This window comes from Malania oleifera, chromosome 10 (assembly GCF_029873635.1).
Source record: "Malania oleifera isolate guangnan ecotype guangnan chromosome 10, ASM2987363v1, whole genome shotgun sequence".
NCBI classification, from domain to species: domain Eukaryota; kingdom Viridiplantae; phylum Streptophyta; class Magnoliopsida; order Santalales; family Ximeniaceae; genus Malania; species Malania oleifera.
Window position 1 is genome coordinate 90,615,682 of NC_080426.1, and position 24,804 is coordinate 90,640,485.

The window sequence follows — 24,804 nt, forward strand, 5'->3', positions numbered from 1 at the left end:
ACAATTTGAAAATATTAACGTGTTAGGAAAATATTTTATTTTGATAATATTTAAATGTGATATTTATGTTCTATATTTTTCAACTTCAACCTTCTTTCTTTTCTAGCTATTTTTTATTTGTATTATTCGTATGTCTTATGTGTCTAATGGATTAATTGGGTTATTAAAATTTCTTTTAAATTCTTTTATAAATTCTTGACCTTTTATAATTCTTTCAAAGATTTCTTGACTTTTTTTAGCAATCACACAAAAGCTCAAGTCTTTTATTCAATCCACAACCACAATACAAATAAACAATCAATTAACTACTCAAACCAATCAACCACAATATGAGTAACCAATCAATATATGCTTTGCAATTCTTTTGGCAATATTTAGCTTGATTGTTTGTAGCCCTGTGTATATGAATATGTAAGCCCTATAGAGAATATAATTGGCCTTTCAATTGATAACAAAAATAACATCCAATCATTCTTTCCAAAATCAGAATTCAAATAAACCTTCAGTTAATAGGTTTTGGATTGTTAACCAATTAATGTACTCCCTTACGGTTTCCACAAAGTATTGATTAACCAACGTACTCCTTTTCGGTTTTCGCAAGTCCAAGAACAATTTAAGCTTTGGTTTATTTAATTTCCAATACACGTTTTTAATGATTGAGATAATTACAACATCCACAAAGTTTATATTTTTACTGGAATTTAAAGAGAATAAGGGAAAGAGAGTGACACTGCTATTTTTACGAGGTTCGGCTTATCCCCAGCATACGTCCTCGCCTTAGGCAAACCACCTAAGGATTTCACTATACCTGTTCCTTTTTGGGCGGAACAAAAAACTTTTACAAGTGAATTCCACGCTCAAACACTCCTTCACTAGGTTAGAGAAAAGCCTCTCCAAGCGATACCCCCACGCTTGGGCAACAATCCAACAACCTGGAATCGTCAAAAAAACTGCAAGAATACAAGATAAACGCTGCGTGCAAGAACACTCTGTCAAAGAATAGATTAGTACAATTTCACCACTATATACTTTAAACTTTAAATATTAAGATGAAATAATATGAAGCTCAAGTATAGAATTCACCAAGATTCTTTCTTATAGATAGAGAAAACTTAGTTGCAAATCAAAACCAAGACTTTTGATCAACTAGCAATTTCGTAGAGTTTTCCCGACAAGGATATGAGCAAGTATGGACTTTTGGAGAGTATGAATGTAGGATGTTTGTCTAGCTTTTTTCTCTCTCTTTGATTCATGAGTCTAAAGAGGTATTCATAGAGTTTTCTTGAGAAAGGGTTTCCTTATTTACCAAGTTGACTTGGAGTTGGTCAACTTTGCAAAAGATTTGAAATCCTTGAATTAAATTTGAAAATCTTCCCGTTAAGTTCGAATTTCAAAATCCCTGCGGAGTTAGTAGGCTGGACAGGCGGCTGACAGCGTTCAGTCTGTCCAAAAATTATTTCATTAAATAGTCAGTTGGCCAACTGAACACAGTTAAAAAATGGTCAGTCGGCTGGACAGTTTATTCATTTTGGTATTTTGTCAGTCGGCTGAGGAAGCCCTGTGCAAACTGGTTAGTTGGCTGACCAGTTCATTTTTCTAGTTTTTCATTTTTGGTTTTCAAAATTAATTTTGCTCTCTTGCTTGATCTTTCATAAAACATTTTCCGGAATTTTAAAATAGGTTTTTAAGTCCATAAATATCCCCTAAAGATTCCCTAAAGAGCTTCAAAGTACTTCAAATGATATTTAAACATTAAAGTACTTACATAAAGACTTCTAAGACATTTGGACATTCTTGGCGCTTGAATCTTCATGCTTGTCTTTTTTTTTTGAGCTCTCTTGCTTTGCTTTCTTTTGTCTCTCTTATTTTTCTTCAAGCTTTGATATACTTTTAAGCTTTCTCTCATATTCTTCAAGCTTTAAAATATCATCTTGAAATCCATACTTTAAGCTTCTTTTGATCATCCTTGTATACATATTCTTGAGCTTCAAGAACTTGAATCCTGAAATATCATTACTCAACCAAATATGTTAAATTCCATTTGTTTGTTAACATCAGAATAGGATGTTAAGCCTTGTAAGACCAACAATCTTCCCATTTTTAATGATGACAAACAAGGAGCAAAAAAATTGAGTAAGCCTTAAAAGGCTCCCCCTTACAATAAGCATCATCTTAACAAACTTAGCAATATCAAGATCAATTTCAATAACTATTATGCTTCATTACATCATTCAGTTCAAGATCATTCAATATCAAATACTTCTCCCCCTTTTGATACATATATCATGCTCAGTTTTTGCTTAAAACTTCCGCCCCTTTCGACATCAATCAAAAAGAGTAGGATATCAAAAATGATTACGTTCAAATAAAATCATATTTTGAGCATATGAACATATGAACACACTCTTCCCAATATATTGCAATATAGTGTATGTAGTGTGCTTCAATTGTCAAATAGTCATGCATATTTCATGTTTGTCGTTCATATTGCATATGTGTTGTGACATCTTTAAATTTACAATCAAGCAAATGTTGTACAACATTTATATTAGCTAAAAATACTTCAAAAGTCATATTTGTCATTCATAATTCATCATTCTTTCAACATTATTTCCCTCTTTGACATTAATTCATGATGCCAATTGTTTATTTCATGATACCAATTTGATAATTTCATATGATAACAATTGAAAGTTAGGGAGAAATCATAATACAAGCAATGAGTCATAATACTCCCCGTGAATTTCATTCATTTAGATTTGATACCAATTATGCTTTTAAGTTTATCATCCCTTGCTTCAAACATTGATTCATATCATGTATGTGCTCATGGATACTAATATCAAATAATAATATCATGTCAATATCATTAATATCATAACTTGCTCATGGATATTATTATGTTGTCATGCTCAAATACTAATTGATATATTCATGGATACCAATATACTTCATAGATACTAATGTTGATGTCACATCATGCACTGATCATGGATATCAAATTATTTAGATGCCAATTTTTCAATTTAACTTCTTTTTTTTTTGACATTAGTTAACAACTTTACATAAAGAAGGAGCAGCACAAGACAAATAAGTTTATCTATTAGTATGTACAATCAAGAATTAATTTCATATTCATATATCAATGTCATATCAAAATTCATGCATCAAAATTATGCTCAATAACTTCATGCTCAAATTTTCAATATATAGTGAGCCATAAATTATCAATATAAGTCAAATCATTTTCATGTCTTTGGCACTATCGGCATGTAAGCATGTAGCATATCAGTATGACATATAAGCATGCAAGTATAACAACATATCATATAGGCATGGAGCATATTATTGCATTGTGCTACAATTTTGCTCATGTTTCTTCAGTGTTTCTCATTCTGCTTAACTACTTCTCATTTTGCTCAAATATTTTTCATATTGCTTCAGATTTTCTTTCCTTTGATTTCATAAGAACTCCAACATTTGCTTTGCAAATCTTAATGTTTTCTAACTAGAGCCTTGTACAATTCATTCATTGATTGAGACCAACAATTTTTATTAGTTTTAACATGATAAGCATCAGTAGGCTTCTTAAATTAATCTTTTCATTTCAACCGGTTCAATATCCTTGTAGAAGATGTGATTAAGTTTCTTTCATAATTTCTAAAAGGAATACCTAACATCTATGAAGTCCTTGATTTATGAACTAGACTTTTATCTTGGTACAGTGAGGATTTGGGGAGTGAACAAATATCGACAAGCAAACCCTAGATTTCATGGGGAAGATGAGTAATCGTGCAAAGGAGCTAGGATTTGTAGGTTTTGGAGCAAGGGATTGAGAGAAAAATGGTGAGGGAACTTCAAGTGATTGATGTACCATAGTTTAGGAGCCTGACGTTTAAGAAAAAAATAGGGTTTTGTGCGATAAATATAAAGGGGATCCGCGACTTCAGGCGCCTAAAGATTTAGTTCGGTTGCCTGAAGAATTTATGGAATGAATTTTAGCCGGTGGAGACACTTCGGTCGCTTGAGGGTTAGACTTCAGTAGCCTGAAGTACCTTTAGGAGCCTGTACTTGTAGTTCGGTTGACCGAAGTATCTAATTTTCTTAAGTCTCTGTCTTCTTGATTTGAATCATTCCTAACTTGTTTCCCTACTGTGTAAAAGTTCAAGTTCTCTTTTTAGCATTACCTTATATAACTTTCTTGTTCTCTAAAGGAGAATGGCTTAATATCTCTGACATCCTTGGTTAGGTATTTCATCTAGGAACCCATACTTTCTTGGGTCCGGATGATTTAACAAGAGAAGTTTCTTTTACTTTCCAAACTTGTTTAACTTTCACAGCTTTCCTCTTTAATGGACATTCAAACTTTATATGCCCCTTCTTCTTACATAAGTAGCATATAGTGTGAGTATAGACATTAAAAGAGGTGCTAGCATAATTTTTTGAGGCTTTTGTAAAGTATCCCATGTAGAGATTCTTTTTTCTTTTATTCTCAGTTCTATTAAATCCTATGCCTTCTTTGTTTAAGGACATTCTTTGTGATCCAATTATTTTGTCAAAATTTTCTTTCCCTCTAGTAAAATTGTACATGATCTTTTCTTTATCTTCAATTTTTCTTTTGAGATCATTTATCTTTATATCTTTCTTGCCATCAACATTCACTTGTGATTTCACTATTTCTTGAGACAAGTTATTGATTTTACTTTTTAATTCAGAAATATATATGTCTTTCTCAATTTCCATAGAAATTTGAAATCTTAGATCTTCTATTTCTTTCATCAAATTTTCATTCTTGCTTTCTAATTTCTTGATTTTCAAATCTTTTTCCTTTTCAGTAAGATTTTTAGCTTCTAACCCTTTCATAACTCCTTCATTCTTGTTTTTCAATGATGTGTATCATTAACTAACATCTTATGAACCTTGAATAAATCATTTTGAAGTTCTTCATAAGATGACATACTCTCATCATCGGATTCATTAGATGAATCACTACCATATTCATTATTTGATTTGGATGATGAACAATGTTCTTCATCATCATCCCATGCCATATAGCAAGTATAAGCAACTTCTTCGTCACTTGATTCATCATCGGAACTACTTGTACTTAGATTATCCCAAGTAGTGGCTTTCATTGAATTTTTCTTTTTGAAGCTTCTTAAGTAGTGGACATTCTGGTTTTATATGTCCAGCTTTGTTGCAATTATAACATGTAGGAATTTTATTTCTTGATTTCTTCTTGCTAATTTCTTCATCTGATTCAGATTTTGATTTTCTGGTAAATTTATTCTTCCTTCTAAGGATCTTAGCAAATTTCTTGGATATGTAGGCTAATTCATGTTCATTCAACTCTTCTTCATCATCACTAAAACTTTTATTTGTTGTTTTAAAAGCTATGGATTCTTGAGCTTTAGTTTTTCCTCTTTTTTCATTCATGACCATTTCGTATGTGAGGAGAGAACCTGTGAGTTCATCTAGGGAAGTGTTTTTAAGATTTCTTCCTTCAATTATTGTTGTGACTTTTGGTTCCCACATTGGTGGCAGCCCTCTAAGAATTTTTCGAATCATCTCATAGGTGGTGTATGTCTTTCCTAGGGCATTGAAGGAGTTTGTAATATGGGTGAACCTAGTGTACATACTAGTGATTGATTCTTCGGGATTCATCCTAAAGGCTTCATATTCGCTAGTAAGCATATCGATCCTATTATCTCCTACATCTACAGTTCCTTCATAGGTTACCTCTAGATTATCCCAAATTTCTTTGGCTATTTTGCAAGCCATGACTCTATTGAATTCATTAATATCTAGAGCACAATACAAAGCATTGATAGCACTTGAATTTACTTGCAGCATTTTGTGATCTATTTCAGTCATGTCCTTTTTCTCCTTAGGGATTTGTTTTCCATCTATTAGTTTGGTAGGAATTAGATCACCATCCGTGACAACCTCCCAACCTTTTCAATCCATGGTTTGAAGGAAGATCCTCATACGTTGTTTCCAAAATGTATAGTTTAAACCACAAAAGAGGGGAGGCCTAGTTGAGGATTGTCCTTCTCCAAAGGGAGCTACACCTAAGCGTGCTATTAAGATCTTTGTATAGCTACTAATTAAGATTTGCTATAATCCCGCTCTGATACCAAATGAAAACTAAGTTGTAGCCCCAAGAGGGGGGTGGGGGGGTGAATTGGGTTATTAAAATTTCTTTTAAATTCTTTTATGAATTCTTAACCTTTTATAATTCTTTCAAAGATTTCTTGACTTCTTTTAGCAATCACACAAAAACTTAAGTCTTTTATTCAATCCACAACCACAACACAAATAAACAATCAATTAACTACTCAAACCAATCAACCACAATATGAGTAACCAATCAATATATGCTTTGCAATTCTTTTGGCAATATTCAGCTTGATTGTTTGCAGTCCTATGTATATGAATATGTAAGCCTTGTAGAGAATATAATTGGCCTTTCAATTGATAACAAAAATAACATCCAATCACTCTTTCCAAAATCAGAATTCAAATAAACCTTCAGTTAATAGGTTTTGGATTGTTAACCAATTAATGTACTCCCTCACGGTTTCCACAAAGTATTGATTAACCAACGTACTTCTTTTCGGTTTCCGCAAGTCCAAGAACAATTTAAGCTTTGGTTTATTTAATTTCCAATACATGTTGTTTTTAATGATTGAGAGAATTACAACATCCACATAGTTTATATTTTTGCTGGAATTTAAAGAGAATAAGGGAAAGAGAGTGACACCGCTGTTTTTATGAGGTTTGGCTTATCCTCAGCCTATGTCCTTGCCTTAGGCAAACCACCTAAGGATTTCACTATACCTGTTCCTTCCCGGGCGAAACAAAAAACCGTTACAAGCGAATTCCACGCTTAAACACTCCTTCACTAGGCTATAGCAAAGCCTCTCCAAGCACCCCACGCTTGGGCAACGATCCAACAACCTGGAAACGTCAAAAATACTGCAAGAATACAAGATAAACGCTGCATTCAAGAACACTCTCTCAAAGAGTAGATTAGTACAATTTCACCACTATATACTTCAAACTTTAAATATCAAGATGAAATAATATGAAGCTCAAGTATAAAATTCACCAAGATTCTTTCTTATAGATAGAGAAAACTTAGTTGCAAATCAGAACCAAGACTTTTGATCAACCAACAATTTCGTAGAGTTCTCCCAGCAAAGATATGAGCAAGTATGAACTTTTGGAGAGTATGAATGTAGGATGTTTGTCTAGCTTTTCTATCTCTCTCTCTCTCTGATTCATGAGTCTAAAGAGGTATTTATAGAGTTTTCTTAAGAAAGAGTTTCCTTATTTACCAAGTTGACTTGGAGTTGGTCAACTTTGCAAAAGATTTGAAATCCTAGAATTAAATTTGAAAATCTTCCCGTTAAGTTTGAATTTCAAAATCTCCGTGGAGTCAGTCGGCTGACTTACTCAATTGAGTCAAATTTTGTGCAGGTCAGTCAGCTGGACAGGCGGCTGACAACGTTCTGTCTGTCCAAAAATTATTTCAATAAATGGTCAGTCGGCTAATTGAACACAGTTTAAAAATGGTCAGTCGGCTGAACATTTTATTCATTCTGGTATTTTTTCAGTCGGCTGAGGAAGCCTTGTGCAAACTGGTCAATCGGCTGACCATTTCATTTTTCTGGTTTTTCATTTTTGGTTTTCAAAATTAATTTTGCTTTCTTGCTCTGATCTTTCATAAAACATTTTCCGGGATTTTAAAATAGGTTTCTAAGTCCATAAATATTCCCTAAAGATTCCCTAAAGAGTTTAAAAGTATTTCAAATGATATTTAAACATTAAAGTACTTACATAAAGACTTCTAAGACATTTTGACATTCTTGGCACTTGAGTCTTCATGCTTGTCTTTTCTTTGAGTTCTCTTGCTTTGCTTTCTTTTGTATTGCTTGTTTTTCTTCAAGCTTTGATATACTTTTAAGCTTTCTCTCATATTCTTCAAGCTTTAAAAAATCATCTTGAAATCCATACTTTAAGCTTCTTTTGATCATCCTTGTATACATATTCTTGAGCTTCAAGAACTTGAATCCTGAAATATCATTACTCAACCAAATATGTTAAGTTCCATCTGTTTGTTAGCATCAAAACAGGATGTTAAGCCTTGTAATGCCAACATAATTGAGTGTATAATGTATTTTGTTTTATTAATTAATTTAGCACACATAAGAATTTATCACACACGCACACACACACGCGCGCGCGCGCACACTAAAACTCTTTCTAAGAAGGGCTAAAAGCTTAAAACATGCAAGTACACTAATATGCACCAAGTTTTGTGTGTGTTTCAAAAAAATTCACAGCCGTTACATACGCTTCCTGTTATGTAACATCCACTGCTCCCGCTGCTCGTTGCCGTTACGTTACACTGCCCACTACCGTGATTTAAAACCATGTCTCCATCTATGACCAAAACCCTTTCTTACAAAGATTTTACCAAGAAAGTTTCAACTAATTTGATCATAAGCCTTTCCAAAATCAGTCTTAAACGGCACCCCTTTATTTCCCCTTCTATGAACATCCTTAATAACCTCATTTGCTACTAAAATTGCATCCAAGATCTTCCTTTTCCCAAAAAAGCACTTTGAGCCTCCGAAATATTTTACCCTATCAACAAACCCTTCCTCAGAGCTAAAACCTTAGTAATAATCTTATATAGGCTAATCACTATATACTGATAGGCCGAAAATCTGCAACTTTAATAGTCCTGCTCATCTTAGGAACCAAAGTGATGAAAATAGAATTAATTCTTTTACAAAAAATCTCATTAAAATAAATTCATTGAAGATCTTCATTGAAGCTGCTCTGACAATGTCCCACAAATCTTGGAAGAAAGCTATATTGAACCTATCTGGACCACCCGGAACCTTATCCCTCTCCATCTTAAACACGGTCTCTTTACCTCAGTTTTCTCAAAAGGCCGCTCCAGCCACCTCATCTGATCACAACAGACAGGACTCCAATCCAGCCCCTCACACATTGGCCTATAACTATTCTCCTTGTTAAACAAATTAGAAATAAACTGTAATCTCCCTAGTAATCAAAGAAGAATCAGTAGTAACCTCTCCTTCAGCTTCAATTTTGTAATCATATTCCTCTTTCTACCACTAGTAGCTAGACTGAAAAAAATTGGAACCAATCAGCTTCCTTAATCCACTTAAACTTCATCTTTTGCCTCCAACTCCTTAATTCCCCAAAAAATACATCCTCTAAATCATTAATCACCTCCTTCTACCATTTTTCTTCTTCTTTATTTTGATGATATTCAGTATGCTAAGTGAGAATGAGCTTTGAGCCAACTGTGAGGCTTTTATGCCCAGTCCTTAAGGTCACAAGTTCAAGTCTTAAAACCAAAGTCATATGATAGGCTGCCTACATCATGCCTTCCCAATGCCCAGTATGGCATGGGAGTTATGTGCTCTGGGTCAGAGAGTTACATACATACAACAGTGAAAGCTTGTTGGCTTGTTATGTGTTAATGATTAATTTTCTTGTTTTTTTTTTGAGATTATTTAAATAAATATTGCTTCTAATTTTTTTTTTATTTCCTTCTTTTGTTATGATTAAATGGACACTCCAGGTTCGTATTGTTGCTGCTCAGGCTCTTACAACGATGGCAATAAGGTCTGGTGAGCCTTACAGGCTACAGATCTATGAATTTTTACATGCTTTAGCACAGGGTGGTGTGCAGTCTCAGTTTTCTGATATGCATCTTAGTAATGGTGAAGATCAAGGGGCTAGTGGCACTGGCCTCGGATCTTTAATAAGCCCCATGTTAAAGGTCCTTGATGAAATGTATAGAGCCCAGGATGACTTGATTAAGTAAGAGCTAGATTCTTTTCTTGGTACTTTTTTTGTCCTTTTATGGATGAAACCTGATAAAATGTGTGCATGTTGCATAGGGAAATGCGCAACCATGACAATGCAAATAAGGAATGGACAGATGATGAACTTAAAAAACTATATGAAACCCATGAGATGTTGCTAGATCTGGTCTCACTCTTTTGTTACGTTCCCAGAGCAAAGTATCTGCCTCTAGGACCAACAAGGTACAGAGTCTCTAATCCTCTGTTGTGTGTTTCAAGTGATGTGAAGTTAACATAAATTTTATTTTATTTTAAAAAAGAAACCTGTAACTGTCTAATTCTTGTTTTGGCAACTTACGACTGCTATAACTGACACCACCAGCAAACTGAAGCCTAAAACTCCATTGGGTAGGGTTGTTTATATGAATTATTTTCTACCATTCTGCATAATCTAGGGAAATATCCTCGAAAGGTTGGAGTTGGGCTAAATTCTTACTGCATCAGTCCAAGTTATTCTAAGTCAATCCTTGCCCTTCCTATAGCCTTTTGGAGTCTTCAGTTGACAAGGTCGCTTATCAACATAGCATAACTTTTGTAGTATGCACTTATATATGCTAGTGCGAGGGAGTGATTTAGTTGATGTTATGGGTGTAGCTGTGTTGTAATAGTGGGGGGGAGGTCCATTCTAGAATTAGAAGATTTGACATCACTCCTTTTTATGGATACTGCTCTAAATTGTGTAGAATGCCAGAAATGAACCCACATAACCAACCTCACCTAGTGGGAGATTGGTGTGGCGGTTATTGTTGTTTTTGAGAAAGATGGATTTGTGTGTCATCCACATTACACATTGTAGCTTAGGTTCTAAACACTATTTTTACAGTAATCTTGGAGTCTAGACTCTCAGCTCAGTAATTGTTTTAAGTTTACTTTTTCTGATTTGGTTACTTCTGTCAACACTCTAGGTAAAATTAGTATGTAGAAGTTTAGTTGTGAAGTATCAATATTAAATCAAGCTTTTTTTACGTAGATATAATTGAATCAATATATTTTAAACCTGGACCAGACTTATTGAACTGGGAAAAATCCTCTCTGTTCTGGGTTACATATTAATTTTTGACTAATTTAAAAGTCGTCAAACTAAGAAAAACTGGGGAACAGCTGGCTGATTGGTGCCAAAATTTGAAAAAAACTAGGTTTTTATTTTTATTTTTTTCAACATTTTGGGAAAATACCGCTTATACTGCTATCTATAATTTCATTAAACACATTTAAAATTCAATTATCATAAATCATTGATTTTAAAAAATTTGATGATATTAAAAAGACCAATCAAATTGATTAAGAGCCTAAAGAACCTTTGATGATATCTGAAAGGGGAATAGGGGAAGGAAGAGAAGACAGGAGACGAGGTCAAAGTTTTCCTGAAACTTGGTCCAGTCGAATGTTTTGTCGACTATGTTCAATCAGACTATTCTTGGTGGTTGCCTGTGAGGGAAAAAGATGGATCTGGAAATTGAGAGGTAGTCTTAATGTCTTATTGGTGCCTTGTGAAGATCGAGAATAAAAGTATTTGATATTTTTTTATAGTTGACTGTGAGGCTGTGAGAGAATCAGGAGCATTAATGGAGTTTTTGAGTGTGTTCGTGTTCAGGCATCCCACTGATGAATGTATATTATCATACAATGTTTTAAAAGGTGAGGCATATTAACTCTTAAAAGGTGAGGTGTAGGCCTTTTAAGAATTTATTTTTAAGATTAAAAAAATGTAAATAAATTTTGTATAGTTTAAAAATAAAGAAAAATTAAGAAAATCACAAATATAATGTAAGAAAAATTATATATACTTTGCAAACTACTTGTCAGCTCACTCAAAAATGGCTAACTTGCATACATGCCATAAATCATGACAAGAGATGGCTATACTATTACAAAGTTCAAACTATACCATTACAAAGTTCAAACTATTTTCATGATCTAAGATTCAATTCTCTATTATTTTGGAAAGATTGAGGTTCAAGAGTTCTATAAATCAACTGTTATTATGAGATTCCTTTTATACAAACAAGTAGTTAAAATTTTTTAACCAATTTTTACTTGAGAATCACACACCCAATATGTGTGAGCCTCAACTAAAAAGGCGCAAAAGGTGTGCCTTTTGTAAAAATGCGTTAGCCTTTTTGGAATTTGGTATTTTAGATTGAGCCTCAAGGCGTTTTAGGCATGTTGTTCCTTGAGGCGAGCCTTAAGGTGAGCCTCAATTGAGCCTTTTGAAACATTGTTATCATATAAAATGGGAAAAAGAATGAAGGTAAGATTAGAACCCCTCACTGAGTGGAAGGCTAAGTCATTTCTAGCATGGTGTTATCAAAATCCATCCGGATAGTAGGATCATACGATCCTATGAACCAGACTTGCCTAATCGATCCAGATTGTATGCAGAACTGGAATCAAGTAGGATCATATTAGGGTTGGTGATCATAAGATCATGATCCTACTTTGGATCCTACCAATCCTACTTGTACAATGGATTTATGTATTTTTCTGTTTAAGGTTTTAAAGAGGGAAGCCCAATCTATATTTTTATTGTCCCAAACACAACACTTTTGCAATAGACACAAAAAGGATCAATTTATATGTTTATTGAATATGACCTCTATATTTTCATGTTGTGGTGGCAGTGCTGTTAAATTTTTAATATTATGTGAAAAAAATGAAAATGGAATGTGAAATTATGTATAATAGTGGATGAACAAAAATACAAAACACATGATTAGTGATTAATGGCTATGTCTGCAGCAAATTAAATGTCGAAAGTTTAGCTTTTCATGGCAAGACGCGCACACACACACACATCTATTTTTTCAATTAGTAATGTGCAGAAAACTCAAGCAGAAACTCCCTAAATTGATGAAGTTGAAATGGTTTACTTGAAAGTTGAAATGGAAAACAGGTTCTTTTACAGTCTCTGATGATATATTGCTAAATTGTAACAGTAAAATATAATTTTTCTGATGTGTGTGAACATTTTACAGTTTTGAAGTTTTAATTTCTGAATTTCAAGTTTGGAAAGTTATTTTCATAAAAATATATGTAATAAATTAATAATATGGCTCCTCTTGATGGATTGGAGTCGGTTGAATCAATTTTATGAAGGGGAGTGGAACTTCAATGAAAGAAAAATAAAATATGCTTCATATTTTGAAGCTCATCAAAAAATAAAATGTAATAGTTTTTCTGTATCATCTACATTGATTGTATCATTGATTTTGTACTACGTTGTCAAGATTCTGCATTGTATTTAGGGCAGTGTATTGTAAAATAATTATTTGGTTTAAAACATGTTTAGTATATGACATTGATGTAGGACAAGAGGCAAGACCTTGGGAGGATCATTGTTGGAGAATAATTAAGAAGTGTAGGGTTCAGGAATTGTGAGGTTAAGTTAGTAGTTTATTATGTGTGTTCAGTATTAATTAGTATAGGATTATATGCATTTGGGGGTTGTTTGTAATATTTGGGTAAAATAGGGGTATATTTATAATGTAATGTAGTTTTAGGGGTTATGTAATTTTATGTAGTTTTAGGGGTTGTGTAATTTATAATGTAATGTAGTTTTAGGGATTATATGCCATGTTGTAGTTGTTGATGAATTTGAATTGAAGTGAACGTGAGTTTTCCCCCTGGTATCTCTTCTCTCCTCCCTTCCCCTTCCTTCCACTCTTCTATTTTCTCCATGGCTGCAGAACCTTGATGTGCCCCTGCATCATTTGGTATCAGAGCCCAACCATGATCTCCATTCTTCTATTTCAGTCCACCCATTCTTCCTCACTCTTCTCCTTTTCTCTTCTTCTTCTTCTTCCTTCTCTTCTTCTTTCTTCTCTGCTTCTGATCTCTAGCTCTTTGCATAATTCCCTGTTGCCCAGCAGCAGTCTGCCCTCTTCTTCTTGTCTGTTTCTCTTCTCCTTCTCTTGTTCTTCTTTCTTCTCCTCTGTTCTGTAACTCTTCCTCCCTCTCTGCTGCTGCTGCTTCTCCTTCTCTTCCTTTGTTCTGTAACTTCACCCTCCCTCTCTGCTGCTGCTTCTTCTTTCTTCTCTGCTTCTGATCTCCTGCTCTGTCCATAATTCCCTGCTGCCTAGCAGCAGTCTGCCCTCTTCTTCTTCTCTGTTTTTCTTCTCCTTTTCTTCTTCTTCTTTCCTTCTCCTCTGTTCTGTAACCTCTCCCTCCTTCTCTGCTGCTGCTTCTCTTCCTCCTCTTCTTCTTCTTTCCTTCTCTTCCTTTGTTCTGTAACTTCTTTCCCGGGTACGCTGTCAAATATGCGAGGTTTCTTGCATCATTTTGGACGTGGGCAGGTAAAGACGTTAGTTCAGGAAATTAGGATTAGATTAACAACTTGGAATATAGGGACACTTACGGGTAAAAGCATGGAAATTGTAGATACAATGATTATAAGAAGAATTAATATAATTTGCCTACAAGAAACTAAGTGGGTGGGGGAGAAAGTTAGAGAAATTGATAAATCAGGATTTAAACTTTGGTACACTGGAAAAGAAAAGCATAAGAATAGAGTAGATATTATTATAGACAAAAACTTAAAAGATAGCGTTGTGGATGTAACTAGAGTAAGAGATAGAATTATAAAAATCAAGATGGTATTAGGACAAGAGATAATAAATATTATTAGTGCTTATGTTCCTCAAGTTGGCTTAACAGAAAATCTTAAGAGACAATTTTGGGAAGATATGGATAGTATTATACAAGACATACCAGGGACTATGAAAATATTTATAGGAGGAGATCTGAATGGACATGTTGGAAGAGATAATCAAAATTATGAGAGGATACATAGAGGATATGGATATGGAGACAAAAATGAGTCCGGAGAGATGATCTTAGACTTTGCTATGTCATATGATTTTAGTATAGTGAATACTTGCTTTAAGAAGAGAGAAGAACACTTAATAACCTTTAAAAGTGGACAACATAGAAGTCAAATAGATTTTTTTTTAACTAGGAGGGTAGATCGTTTATCACGCAAGGATTGTAAAGTTATTCCAGGTGAAAGCCTAACCACACAACATTGAGTATATATGCATTAAAAAATGGAAGAAAAAAGATAAAATAAACCAGTGTAGGATAACTAAATGGTGGAACCTAAAAGGAGAAAATATAATAAAATTTAAAGATAAAATAATCAAAGATAGGGATTGAACCTTAGAGGATGGGATAGATTCAAATACTCTTTGGAATAGATTAGCTAGCTCTATTAAAAAGATAGCAAGAGAGATTTTTGGTGAATCAAGGGGAAGATTTTTGAATAGCAAAGAGAGTTGATGGTGGGATAAAGATGTACAAAAAAATCATAAAGATAAAAAGAATTTGGTATAAAACGTGGCAAAAATGTAGAAACAGAGATAACTTTGAAAAATATAAGAAGGCAAGAAAAGATGCAAAAAGGGCCGTTAGTGAAGCTAAATATAGATCATTTAATAATTTGTATGATAGATTAGGTACAAAAGAAGGGGAAAGAGATATATTTAAATTTGCTAAAGGTAGAGAAAGGAAAAGTAAGGACTTAGGAAATGTAAAATGTATAAAAAGTGAGGATGATATTGTCTTGGTTAAGGACGAAGATTTTAAAGAAAGATGGCGAAGTTACTTTAGTAAGTTGTTTAATGAAAACCAAATAGAAGGCTTAAACTTAGAATTGTCAAATGAGGAAAAGACTAAAAATATATGATTCATTTGCAAAATTAGAGTTAACGAAGTTAAGTTTGCACTAAAAAAGATGAAAAATGGGAAAGCTATAAGAGCAGATAACATCCCAATTGAAGTTTGGAAATGCTTAGGTGATAACGAAATTATGTGGTTAACTAATTTATTTAATACAATTGTAAAAACTAAGAAAATGTTAGATGAATGGAGGAAAAATACTTTAATACCTATATACAAAAATAAAGGAGATATTCAAAATTGTAATAACTATCGTGGAATTAAACTTATGATTCATACGATGAAACTATGGGAAAGGGTAATTGAACAAAGATTAAGGTTAGAAACAAAGATCTCAGAAAATCAATTTGGTTTTATGTCTGAGAGATCTACCATAGAAGCTCTTTATCTTTTAAGAAGATTAATGGAAAAGTTTAGGAAAAAGAAGAGGAACTTGCATATGATATTTATTGACCTTGAGAAAACATATGATAGGATACCTAGGGAAGTTCTATGGTGGGTTTTAGAAAAAAAGGGTGTATGTTGTAGGTATATCGATGTCATTAAGGATATGTACGATGGAGTAATGACTAGTGTAAGGACTATAGATGGAGAAATTAGAGAATGTCCAATTACCATAGGTGCACATCAAGGATTTGCTTTGAGTCCTTATCTTTTTGCTTTAGTGATGGACCAATTGACTGAGAGTGTTCAAAAGGAGGTTCCATGATGTATGTTGTTTGCAGATGACATTGTATTAATTGACGAAACTAGGAACGGAGTAGAGGTTAAGTTAGAATTATGGAGAGAAGCTTTGGAATCTAGATGCTTTAGGATAAGTAGAAATAAAACAAAATATATGAAATGTAATTTTAGTAATGATAGGAGGAATATTGGAGACAAAGTTAAACTTGATGATGAAGAAATAAATAGCACTTGTAGATTTTGATACCTATTATGCAAGTTGAAGGAGAAATTGAAGATAATGTAATGCATAGAGTTAAAGCAGGTTGGGTAAAATGGAGAAGTGTTTCAAGTGTGTTATGTGATTGTAGAATACCCTTAAAATTAAAGGGAAAGTTTTATAGGACAGCTATAAGACCAGCTATGCTATGTGGATCGGAATGTTGGGCGATGAAGAGACATAATATCCAAAAAGTAAAAGTTGTTGAGATGAGAATGTTTAGATGGATGAGTGGTATAACATTGAAAGATAAATTAAAGAACGAACATATTCGTGGTAAGTTAGGTGTAGTTCCCATAGAAGATAAGATAAGGGAGAGACGACTCAGATGGTATGGACACTTGCAATGTAGGCCTTATAGGGCACCTATGAGGAAAAGTGATTTAGTTACTGTGGGGGGCAGTAGAAGGGGTAGGGGTAGACCTAAAATAACTTTGGAGGAGATAGTGAATAAGGATTTAATATCCTTGAATCTATCAAAAGAAATGGTCCATGATTGCATAAATTGGCGGAAAATGATTCATATAGCCGACCCCACTTAGTGAGACTAAGGCTTGGTTTTGGTTGGTGTTAGTCTTTAGAAAAAAAAAAACAGAAAAGCAGTTCTGCAGTTACATAACTTTTCAGAAAATTCCATCCGGGTCCCTATTTCTTCAAACACCACCTTCCAACCACTGTCCTGCAACACCACCCATACCACCAAAACAGAACCCATTGATGCCCTTCCCTTCAAAATTTCATCGCCTTCTAAGCACTGGAGGACACCCACGTGCCGGACAAACTTCTTTAGCTGCCGACCCCTTCAAAATCCACCATTGCAGGAATTTTTTTTGGCATACAGCCACCACCACTGTATTCCCTACCCCCTGATCTACCCTCGCCTGAAAAGTCATCACTAGAGCACCATTTCCGGCAGCCCACGCGCCAACAACTGCAAGTGAGAGTGTTTGTTAGCATCTCCTGTTTCCAGTGTCCCAAGATATTGCCCAGCCACGATATTTTGTATTCTTTGTGATATTTTGAGCTGCAAGAAGATATTTTGATTGTGGACATAATATATTGCAAGCATATGCCATAATTTTTGGCATGGAACCCTAGAAATTGTTGCTCCAGGACTAAAAATCAGGTTTTTTTGGCTGTAATTTGTGAGTTTTCTTTGTGAATTTGTTTCATTTCAGCAGGAAAAACAATATCAAGGTGAATTGGGAATAAGGATTATAGAAAATTGTGTTGGAGGGGGTTGGTGATATCTACATTGCAGCATATATATCCATAAATTTAGCCACATGGTGACAAATTATAGGAAAAGGAATGCCATTTATCATACCTTGGGCACAGTTTCAAGCTCTTCAACACCTTTCTCAAATGTGGAGAAGGTTTGCAAAATCATTATTGATGGAATGTGTCCAATGAATTTGGTTTCATAAATGGAGTCACTTGAATGCAACTTCATTCAGAATTTCACCCAGAGCCTTGTGAGATGTTTTGGGTTGATAACTCTAATGTACATGTTTATGAAAGATGTTTGGTTCCCATCCAAATGGGTGAATATTTGGCTAATGTTTGGTGTGATATCCTACCTATGAAGATGGCCATGTACTCCTTGGTTCTCCTTGGTTGGATGACTCTTTGGCTTAACAAGATGGGGTTCGGGTGAAGATTGATCTCGCTAATCCAGTCTATTTATGAGAGTCCAGGTCGTTGACTACATTACTCAGCTTGAAGACAATATAAGGAAGGAAATGAATGTGTTTGAAGACATCCAAAGTTCTTCAGACATTCCAATTGTTGAGTTTGTCATTCTCGATGTACTTACTAATGCTAACTCTCAATTCAAGTCTATGATGCTGCCAAATGATTGTGGTTGCTTGTAGGACTCAAGCGATGGCTTTCAAAGAATCCAAGTTTGCTTCTCCCTTTTAATTCTCCAACATTTCAAAATTGGAGGCCAAATTTTTCCTAACTGGGGCAGGGTTGATGTAGGACAAGAAGCAAGACCTTGGGGGGATCCTTGCTAGAGAATAATTAATAAGAGTAGGGTTAAGGAATTGTGAGGTTAAGTTAGTAGTTTATTATGTGTGTTCAGTATTAATTAGTATAGAATTATGTGTGTTGGCCTAGTAAGGCTTACGAATCTTATTTTGATGATAACAAATCAGGGGAATTTAACATGTGTTTGTTAAAGTGATAATATTTCAGGAAACAAACATATAAGTTCAAGATTGAATGTTCAAAATACTCACAAGCCTTATCAAAGGAGAAAGCTTGCCGGATATTGAAGCTTGGATTTAAAAGAAAGATGAAAGCTCAATGAATATTGAAGCCTTATCAAAGTTTGAAGCATATTGAGACATGAAGTCAAGATGGACTCAAAGAAATGGAAAAAGCATGAAGACTTAGTGCTTAAAGTGTTTACGTTTAAGAAGTCTTATGTAAGTATTGAAAAATTGAAAATTGTGAAAATTTGATACCTCAGCCGGCTGACGAGAAATTCCAGTTGACTGAGAATTTTTTTAACTAAATTTTTGCTCAGACAGAATGGATCCAGTCGAGTCAACCGACACTCAAACATAATAGGCCTAGTCAACTGACTCGGCCGACTAACCTGCAGAAATTTTAAATTTTAAACAGCAATGAGAAATTTCTAAAAATAAGTTTTTGAATTCTAAACGTTGTGAAAACTTGGGAAACACTCTAAGTAACGTGGGAAACAAGGAATTACTTTCTAAAACTCCATAAATACTCCCTAAACTCAAGGATTTTGATACACCAAGCAATACAATCAGCATTCAAGCATTGATATTGCAAATTCTTCTAAAATCCTCTCTTGCTTAAACTCTTGCTGAAGAATACTACTAATATTCTACTGATCAAAAGCCTACAGTTCTTAATCTGTTACTGCGTTTCTCAATTCTAAGAAAGAACCTTCGGTGATATTGTCTTTATTTAATATTTGATTTGAAGTATATTAGTGCTCTAACTTGTATTAATCAGCTCTGTTTTGAGAGTGTCTTTGTAATCCAAGAATTTGTTCTTGTTCTTGTTCTTGTTCTTGTTCTTGTTGTTCTTTGACGGTTCAAGGTTGTACCAAGTGTGGTCGCTTGGAGAGGGAGCTTTACCCTTAAGGAGATTGTAAACGGTTTGTTCCGCCCGGAAAGGAACGGTATAGTGGAATCCTTAGGTGGTCTTGCCTAAGGCGAGGACGTAGGTTGGGTATAAGTCAAACCTCATAAAAATCTCAGTCTCACTCTCTACCCTTTTCTCTTTAAATTTTTGCATACATAAATTGTGTGGTGTGTATTTGAGTGCAGGAAGCTAAAAGCTAAGATTGAGAAGACTTATAATTTAGGGGAGTATGTTGATTAAGCTTTTGCGGAAACCTTAAAGGGAGTATGTTGATTAATCGTTTGCAGAAACCTTAGTTAAAAGGAAGCAAAATTTTAAATAGGGATTTAATCAAAATCAATACAGGGCTTTCAATCAAACTCTACTTTTGAGTTTTTGCAAACGCTGAATATTGCAAAGTGCTGCAGCTTATACATTGGTACTTTGATTGGTTGATTAATTGATTGTTTGGTTGGTTGATTGTCATTGAATTTTGGGTTGATCAAATTAAAGAATTAAAATTTTAAAAAAAAACTCATGTGTTTGCTGAATTTACTAAAGGTTGTGAATTTGTACAAAAGACTCAAAAGAAACTTTTAAAAATCCAATTCACCCCCTTCTTGGGACTACACTTTAGTTTTCAATGTGTATTTGGGGGTTATTTGTAATATTTGTGTAAAATAAGGGTATATTTGTATTGTAATGTAGTTTTAGGGGTTGTGTAATTTCATGTAAAGAGGCTTTCTTTTAAATAGTGTGTGAAAGCCATGTTGTAGTTAGTTGTTGATGAAATTGAATTGACGCGAACGTGAGTTTTCCCCATATTATCTCCTCTCTCCTCCCTTCACCTTCCTTCCTCTCTTCAAATTTCTCCAGGGCTGCAGAACCTTGATGTCCCCCTGCATCAGATATTCAGCATTAGATTTCAGTCTACTTTGCTTTCATATTTCTGAAGTCACAATTCTTTCGTTCAAAATTTCTTATGACAGTGCAAAATTAATTGACATCTACCGTGCACGGCACAATATAAACGCCTCATCTGGATTGAGTGATCCAGCTGTTGCTACAGGAATCTCAGACCTTGTTTATGAATCTAAAGCAACACCTGCAGAGCCTGATGCACTTGATGATGACCTGGTAAATGCTTGGGCAGCAAACCTTGGTGATGATGGCTTGTGGGGAAACAATGCACCGGCAATGAACAGGGTAAGAACATGGTTGATCTAGTTGGCCTTTTCCCCGTTTTGAAATTAATTTCAGCATGGCACATTTAATTTTTTTTTTTTTAATGATATGAGGTGCATCTGGGGTGAAGGTTTTTGCATCTTCATTAAACTCTAGCCCAATGTTTAAATAAGGATGTACCTCCTGCCTAAATATTGTTTTAGGCTCAATTTGCTAGATTGTTTGGAACGGCCTGCATATGAAATCTGTATGTTTATGTGTGCGTATTAAGTCCCAACTCACATTTTTAACTCGAGGATTATTTTGAATCAACTTCTTGTTAGGTTAATGAATTTCTTGCTGGTGCTGGAACTGATGCTCCAGATGTTGAGGAGGAGAATATCATATCAAGGCCTTCTGTTAGTTATGATGATATGTGGGCGAAGACACTCTTGGAGACTTCAGAAGTAGAGGTATGAGTCTTGCCTGAATCCCTTTCAGCATGTTTGGTTTGCAGAATTTAATGGGGTAGGAAAGTAAGGAATAAAAATTTGAATGGAGAGTGACCAAATCAAGTGATAAATTTGATTCCCCCCCGCCCAATTTCATTCCATTCCTATGTATCATATGTGCAGTTAAAATAGGCAAAGAACACCATGAGGCTCCAGCTGATAGTCATTTCTGGAAAAGTTCTGGAAAAAAGGAAATTTACTAAATGTACTAATTTGGTTTTGCAGGAAGATGATGCGAGATCATCTGGTACATCTTCTCCTGAGTCAACAGGATCGGTTGAAACTTCCATATCGTCTCATTTTGGTGGGATGAGTTACCCATCATTGTTCAGCTCACGGCCATCATATGGGGCTTCACAGTCTTCAGTATTTCTCTAAAACCATGCATTCATATTGAATTTAATATTTGTTTTTATTCAGTTATGGATTAGCCAAATGCCTTATGAAGCGAATTGTTGTCGGATAGATTGATGCTGTGCATTAATTTTCCTTGTTTCCCTATTTTAGATGTTAGAAACATTGGTGTGTCATGGACAAGTTACTAATTGAAACTGACAAAGTTTTAGTTCAAATTCTAAACAAATCGCTTACTAAGTTACAAGTAAACGACTGCCTAACATCTCTTTTGGAGATTTGTCTTTGTAATCCATGCTTCTTCCTGATCTACAGTTAGCATTTAGATTACTAATAATGGAAGTTAAGATTACATAAGTGATTAAGTAGATTACCTGATTAGAGAGGGAGAGGGGTGTAGTTCAAGTTTTTGTGCGAGATTTTGTTTGTTTGTTTTCGTTTTTGTTTTTGTATTTGCTTTTTGTTTTTTGTTTTTTTTTTGTTTTTTGTCTTTTTCTTTTTAGCAGGATGCAAAATGAGGTGGACATGAACATGCATAATTTTGTACTGAATGTCAATTTGGGTCTGATGGTTTCCTGTGTGTTTTCAATGTAATGTTGGTAGTAAGGAAATTATGCGACTTTTTGTCGTCCCTTTGGGTGTCATGCTACTTGGTGACATCTAATTACCCCTGTTGAACCTGGTTAGTGTTGTGGATGAAATTCTTGCTTTCTTTCTTTATTGTTTTGCTTGCTTTATTTTATTTTATTTTGTTTTGTTTTTAAGGGAAAAAATGAAGCAGTTCGCCTCTCAAAGGCAAGGGAAAAGCAGACTCCAAAAAATTACCAGATAGATGCCTAGGCATTCTTAGTGTCCGATACTGGCTATCTTACTTTTTCATGCGTCGCTTTGAAAAAGTCGGTGTTAAATCTCCTGTTGTCTGTTGCAGGAGAGGTCAGCAGCAAACCGGTTTAGCAATCCATCCATGGGTGGTTCCTCATTGTATGAAGGTCGAGGTTCCCCGGTTAGATCTTATAACCACTTACAAATATTGTTTGGTAGTGCATGTTTTTGAGTTCTAATTTTCCAGTGCTTTCTCAGATTAGGGAAGAACCATCATCATATACATCACCTATTATGCAAAGGTTTGAGTCATTTGAGAACCCCTTGGCTGGGCGGGGTTCCCAGAGCTTTGGATCTCAAGACGAGGAACGAATTTCTTCTGGAAATCCACAGTTTGGAACAGCACTTTACGACTTCACTGCTGGTGGAGATGATGAGGTATGTCTGACTTTGTTAAAATAAGGAAATAGTGCACTGCTTATTCATCATTCAAAAAGCTAGAGTTCAAATGTTGCATGTTTTTTTTTATGTGATTCTACTAATTTGCTGAAGTTGGACCAGGCAACATAAAATGGTATATAAAGAGCTTTACCAGTTCTACAATCTGTAGGGCTGGGCTTTGCTATTTGATATGTCCCATGCATTATGCCTCCTCTGGGTTATGCTATTTTGGTTGATTTGGGACCCAGGTAAATACATGGAGGTGATTTGTTCTTCTCTTTCTTGCAGTTAAATTTAACGGCCGGAGAAGATGTTGAAATCGATTATGAAGTTGATGGCTGGTTTTATGTAAGTATATATAAGATATTTTTTTCTAAAAGAGTGGGACCCCGCCTTTTCAGCATGCCTATCTTAAAAATCTAGTAATAATAAGAAAAATGCAAGTCATGAACATGCATTTCCATGAATGCATTGAATAGGGTCATTGGGGCAAAAGTTGGAGTTGATTTGTGTGTCTACCTTGGAATATTTCCAAATATTTACGGAGCAGGAACATGGATGTATGTCTTTTGAGTCTGGCTGAACCACTTAGCTCATATCTGATTCTTTTTCTTTGTTGGTTTATTCTCCACCCCCCCTCCCAAATATATAATATGGTATTCTCACCTGCAAAGCTGACAGATATTGTCAGAGGGTATGACCCCGAGGCTATCTTTTCTTCCGCAATCATGTGCTCATTTGACATGCTGGTTATTCACACAACTTTGCAGGTGAAGAAGAAGCGCCCTGGGAGGGATGGAAAAATGGCTGGACTGGTACCTGTCCTTTATGTTAGTCAATCGTGATGTGCATAATCCAGTTTGAGGAAGTCCACACCATGCCATTTATCATCCTGTGCTTTACAAGCCACAATTTGATGTGCTTATTGAGCTTTATTGTGCTGTTTGGCTTATCGAATATGGAGATTATCAGAAGTTCATTCAGCTGGTGGACTCGCCTTGTCCATCTATGATTTCTTTCCCACCTTCCTACTTTGCTTTGGTACTTCGATCATGTAGGGCTTCCATGCAGGAGGTTGTTTTTTTCATTTAGGCTGAACTGTCTGGTGCTTTTTTTTTTTTGGGTGATCCTTGCATGTTACCAAATGGGTCCGTCAGTTCATTCTTTTGTCTTGGTTTTGCTGTAGATTACTGGAGTACCCAAACCTTTTTCTGTTTGGCTCATTAAAGAGTCCAGCGATTCTTTTTGTTCTGCCGGTGTCCTGTTTTTTGTACCCCGCAGTTTTATTTGATAGAAGGATTTTCCATTTTTTGTACTCTCTCTCTCTCTCTCTCTATTGCCGAAGCCCTTGGGAGAAGAATTAATGTTTTTTTCAGTCAAAAGTGTATTAATGAATGAATAATGTTTTTTTTAGTCAAAAGTGTATTAATGAATGAATAGGTGATTTCCCTGAACAGAGGAAGGAGGGGGTTTGGGTGGGGTGGGGAGTATGATTACATCAATGTGATGTGTTTCCAGTAGTTCATTTTGTGAGTATAATTTTTTGAATGAATGATCTGATTCCCACTGCAACTGAATGAGATTATGTTATGGCATTGATATTTTATTATTATTATTATTATTATTATTATTTTGAAATGATGGTGTTCGAGGCCCTTTGGACACTTGGCTAATTCATCAGAATAATGAGTCTGGATCTGCTCCTTTTATCTTTCTTTACTTCAATACCAATGTATTGTCTCAAATAAAAAGTTATAGTTTGCATTGATCATTTAATTAAGTACCCTTGTTGATCTTTTATTATTATTATGGAAGAAAGATACAATAGCAACTGTTGTAGATAGATGGAGGCTCCGCTCTGCACTTGCAGAAGTTAGGG

At 34.8% G+C, this 24,804-nt stretch overlaps 1 protein-coding gene across 2 annotated transcripts in view; it reads left to right on the forward strand.

Moving 5' to 3' along the window:
• The window catches only part of LOC131166454 (uncharacterized), a 127,776-nt gene extending 103,397 nt beyond the window's left edge, over positions 1–24,379 (forward strand). For both annotated transcript variants that reach the window (XM_058125043.1, XM_058125044.1), the window contains exons 19-27: positions 9,626–9,867; positions 9,948–10,094; positions 20,622–20,838; positions 21,141–21,269; positions 21,534–21,674; positions 22,591–22,665; positions 22,743–22,922; positions 23,214–23,273; positions 23,696–24,379. In XM_058125043.1, the coding sequence (XP_057981026.1) occupies positions 9,626–9,867; positions 9,948–10,094; positions 20,622–20,838; positions 21,141–21,269; positions 21,534–21,674; positions 22,591–22,665; positions 22,743–22,922; positions 23,214–23,273; positions 23,696–23,770 (1,266 nt within the window). In that variant the 3' untranslated portion in view covers positions 23,771–24,379. The remainder of the gene's footprint in view (positions 1–9,625; positions 9,868–9,947; positions 10,095–20,621; positions 20,839–21,140; positions 21,270–21,533; positions 21,675–22,590; positions 22,666–22,742; positions 22,923–23,213; positions 23,274–23,695) is intronic.
• Positions 24,380–24,804: the final 425 nt, after the last annotated feature.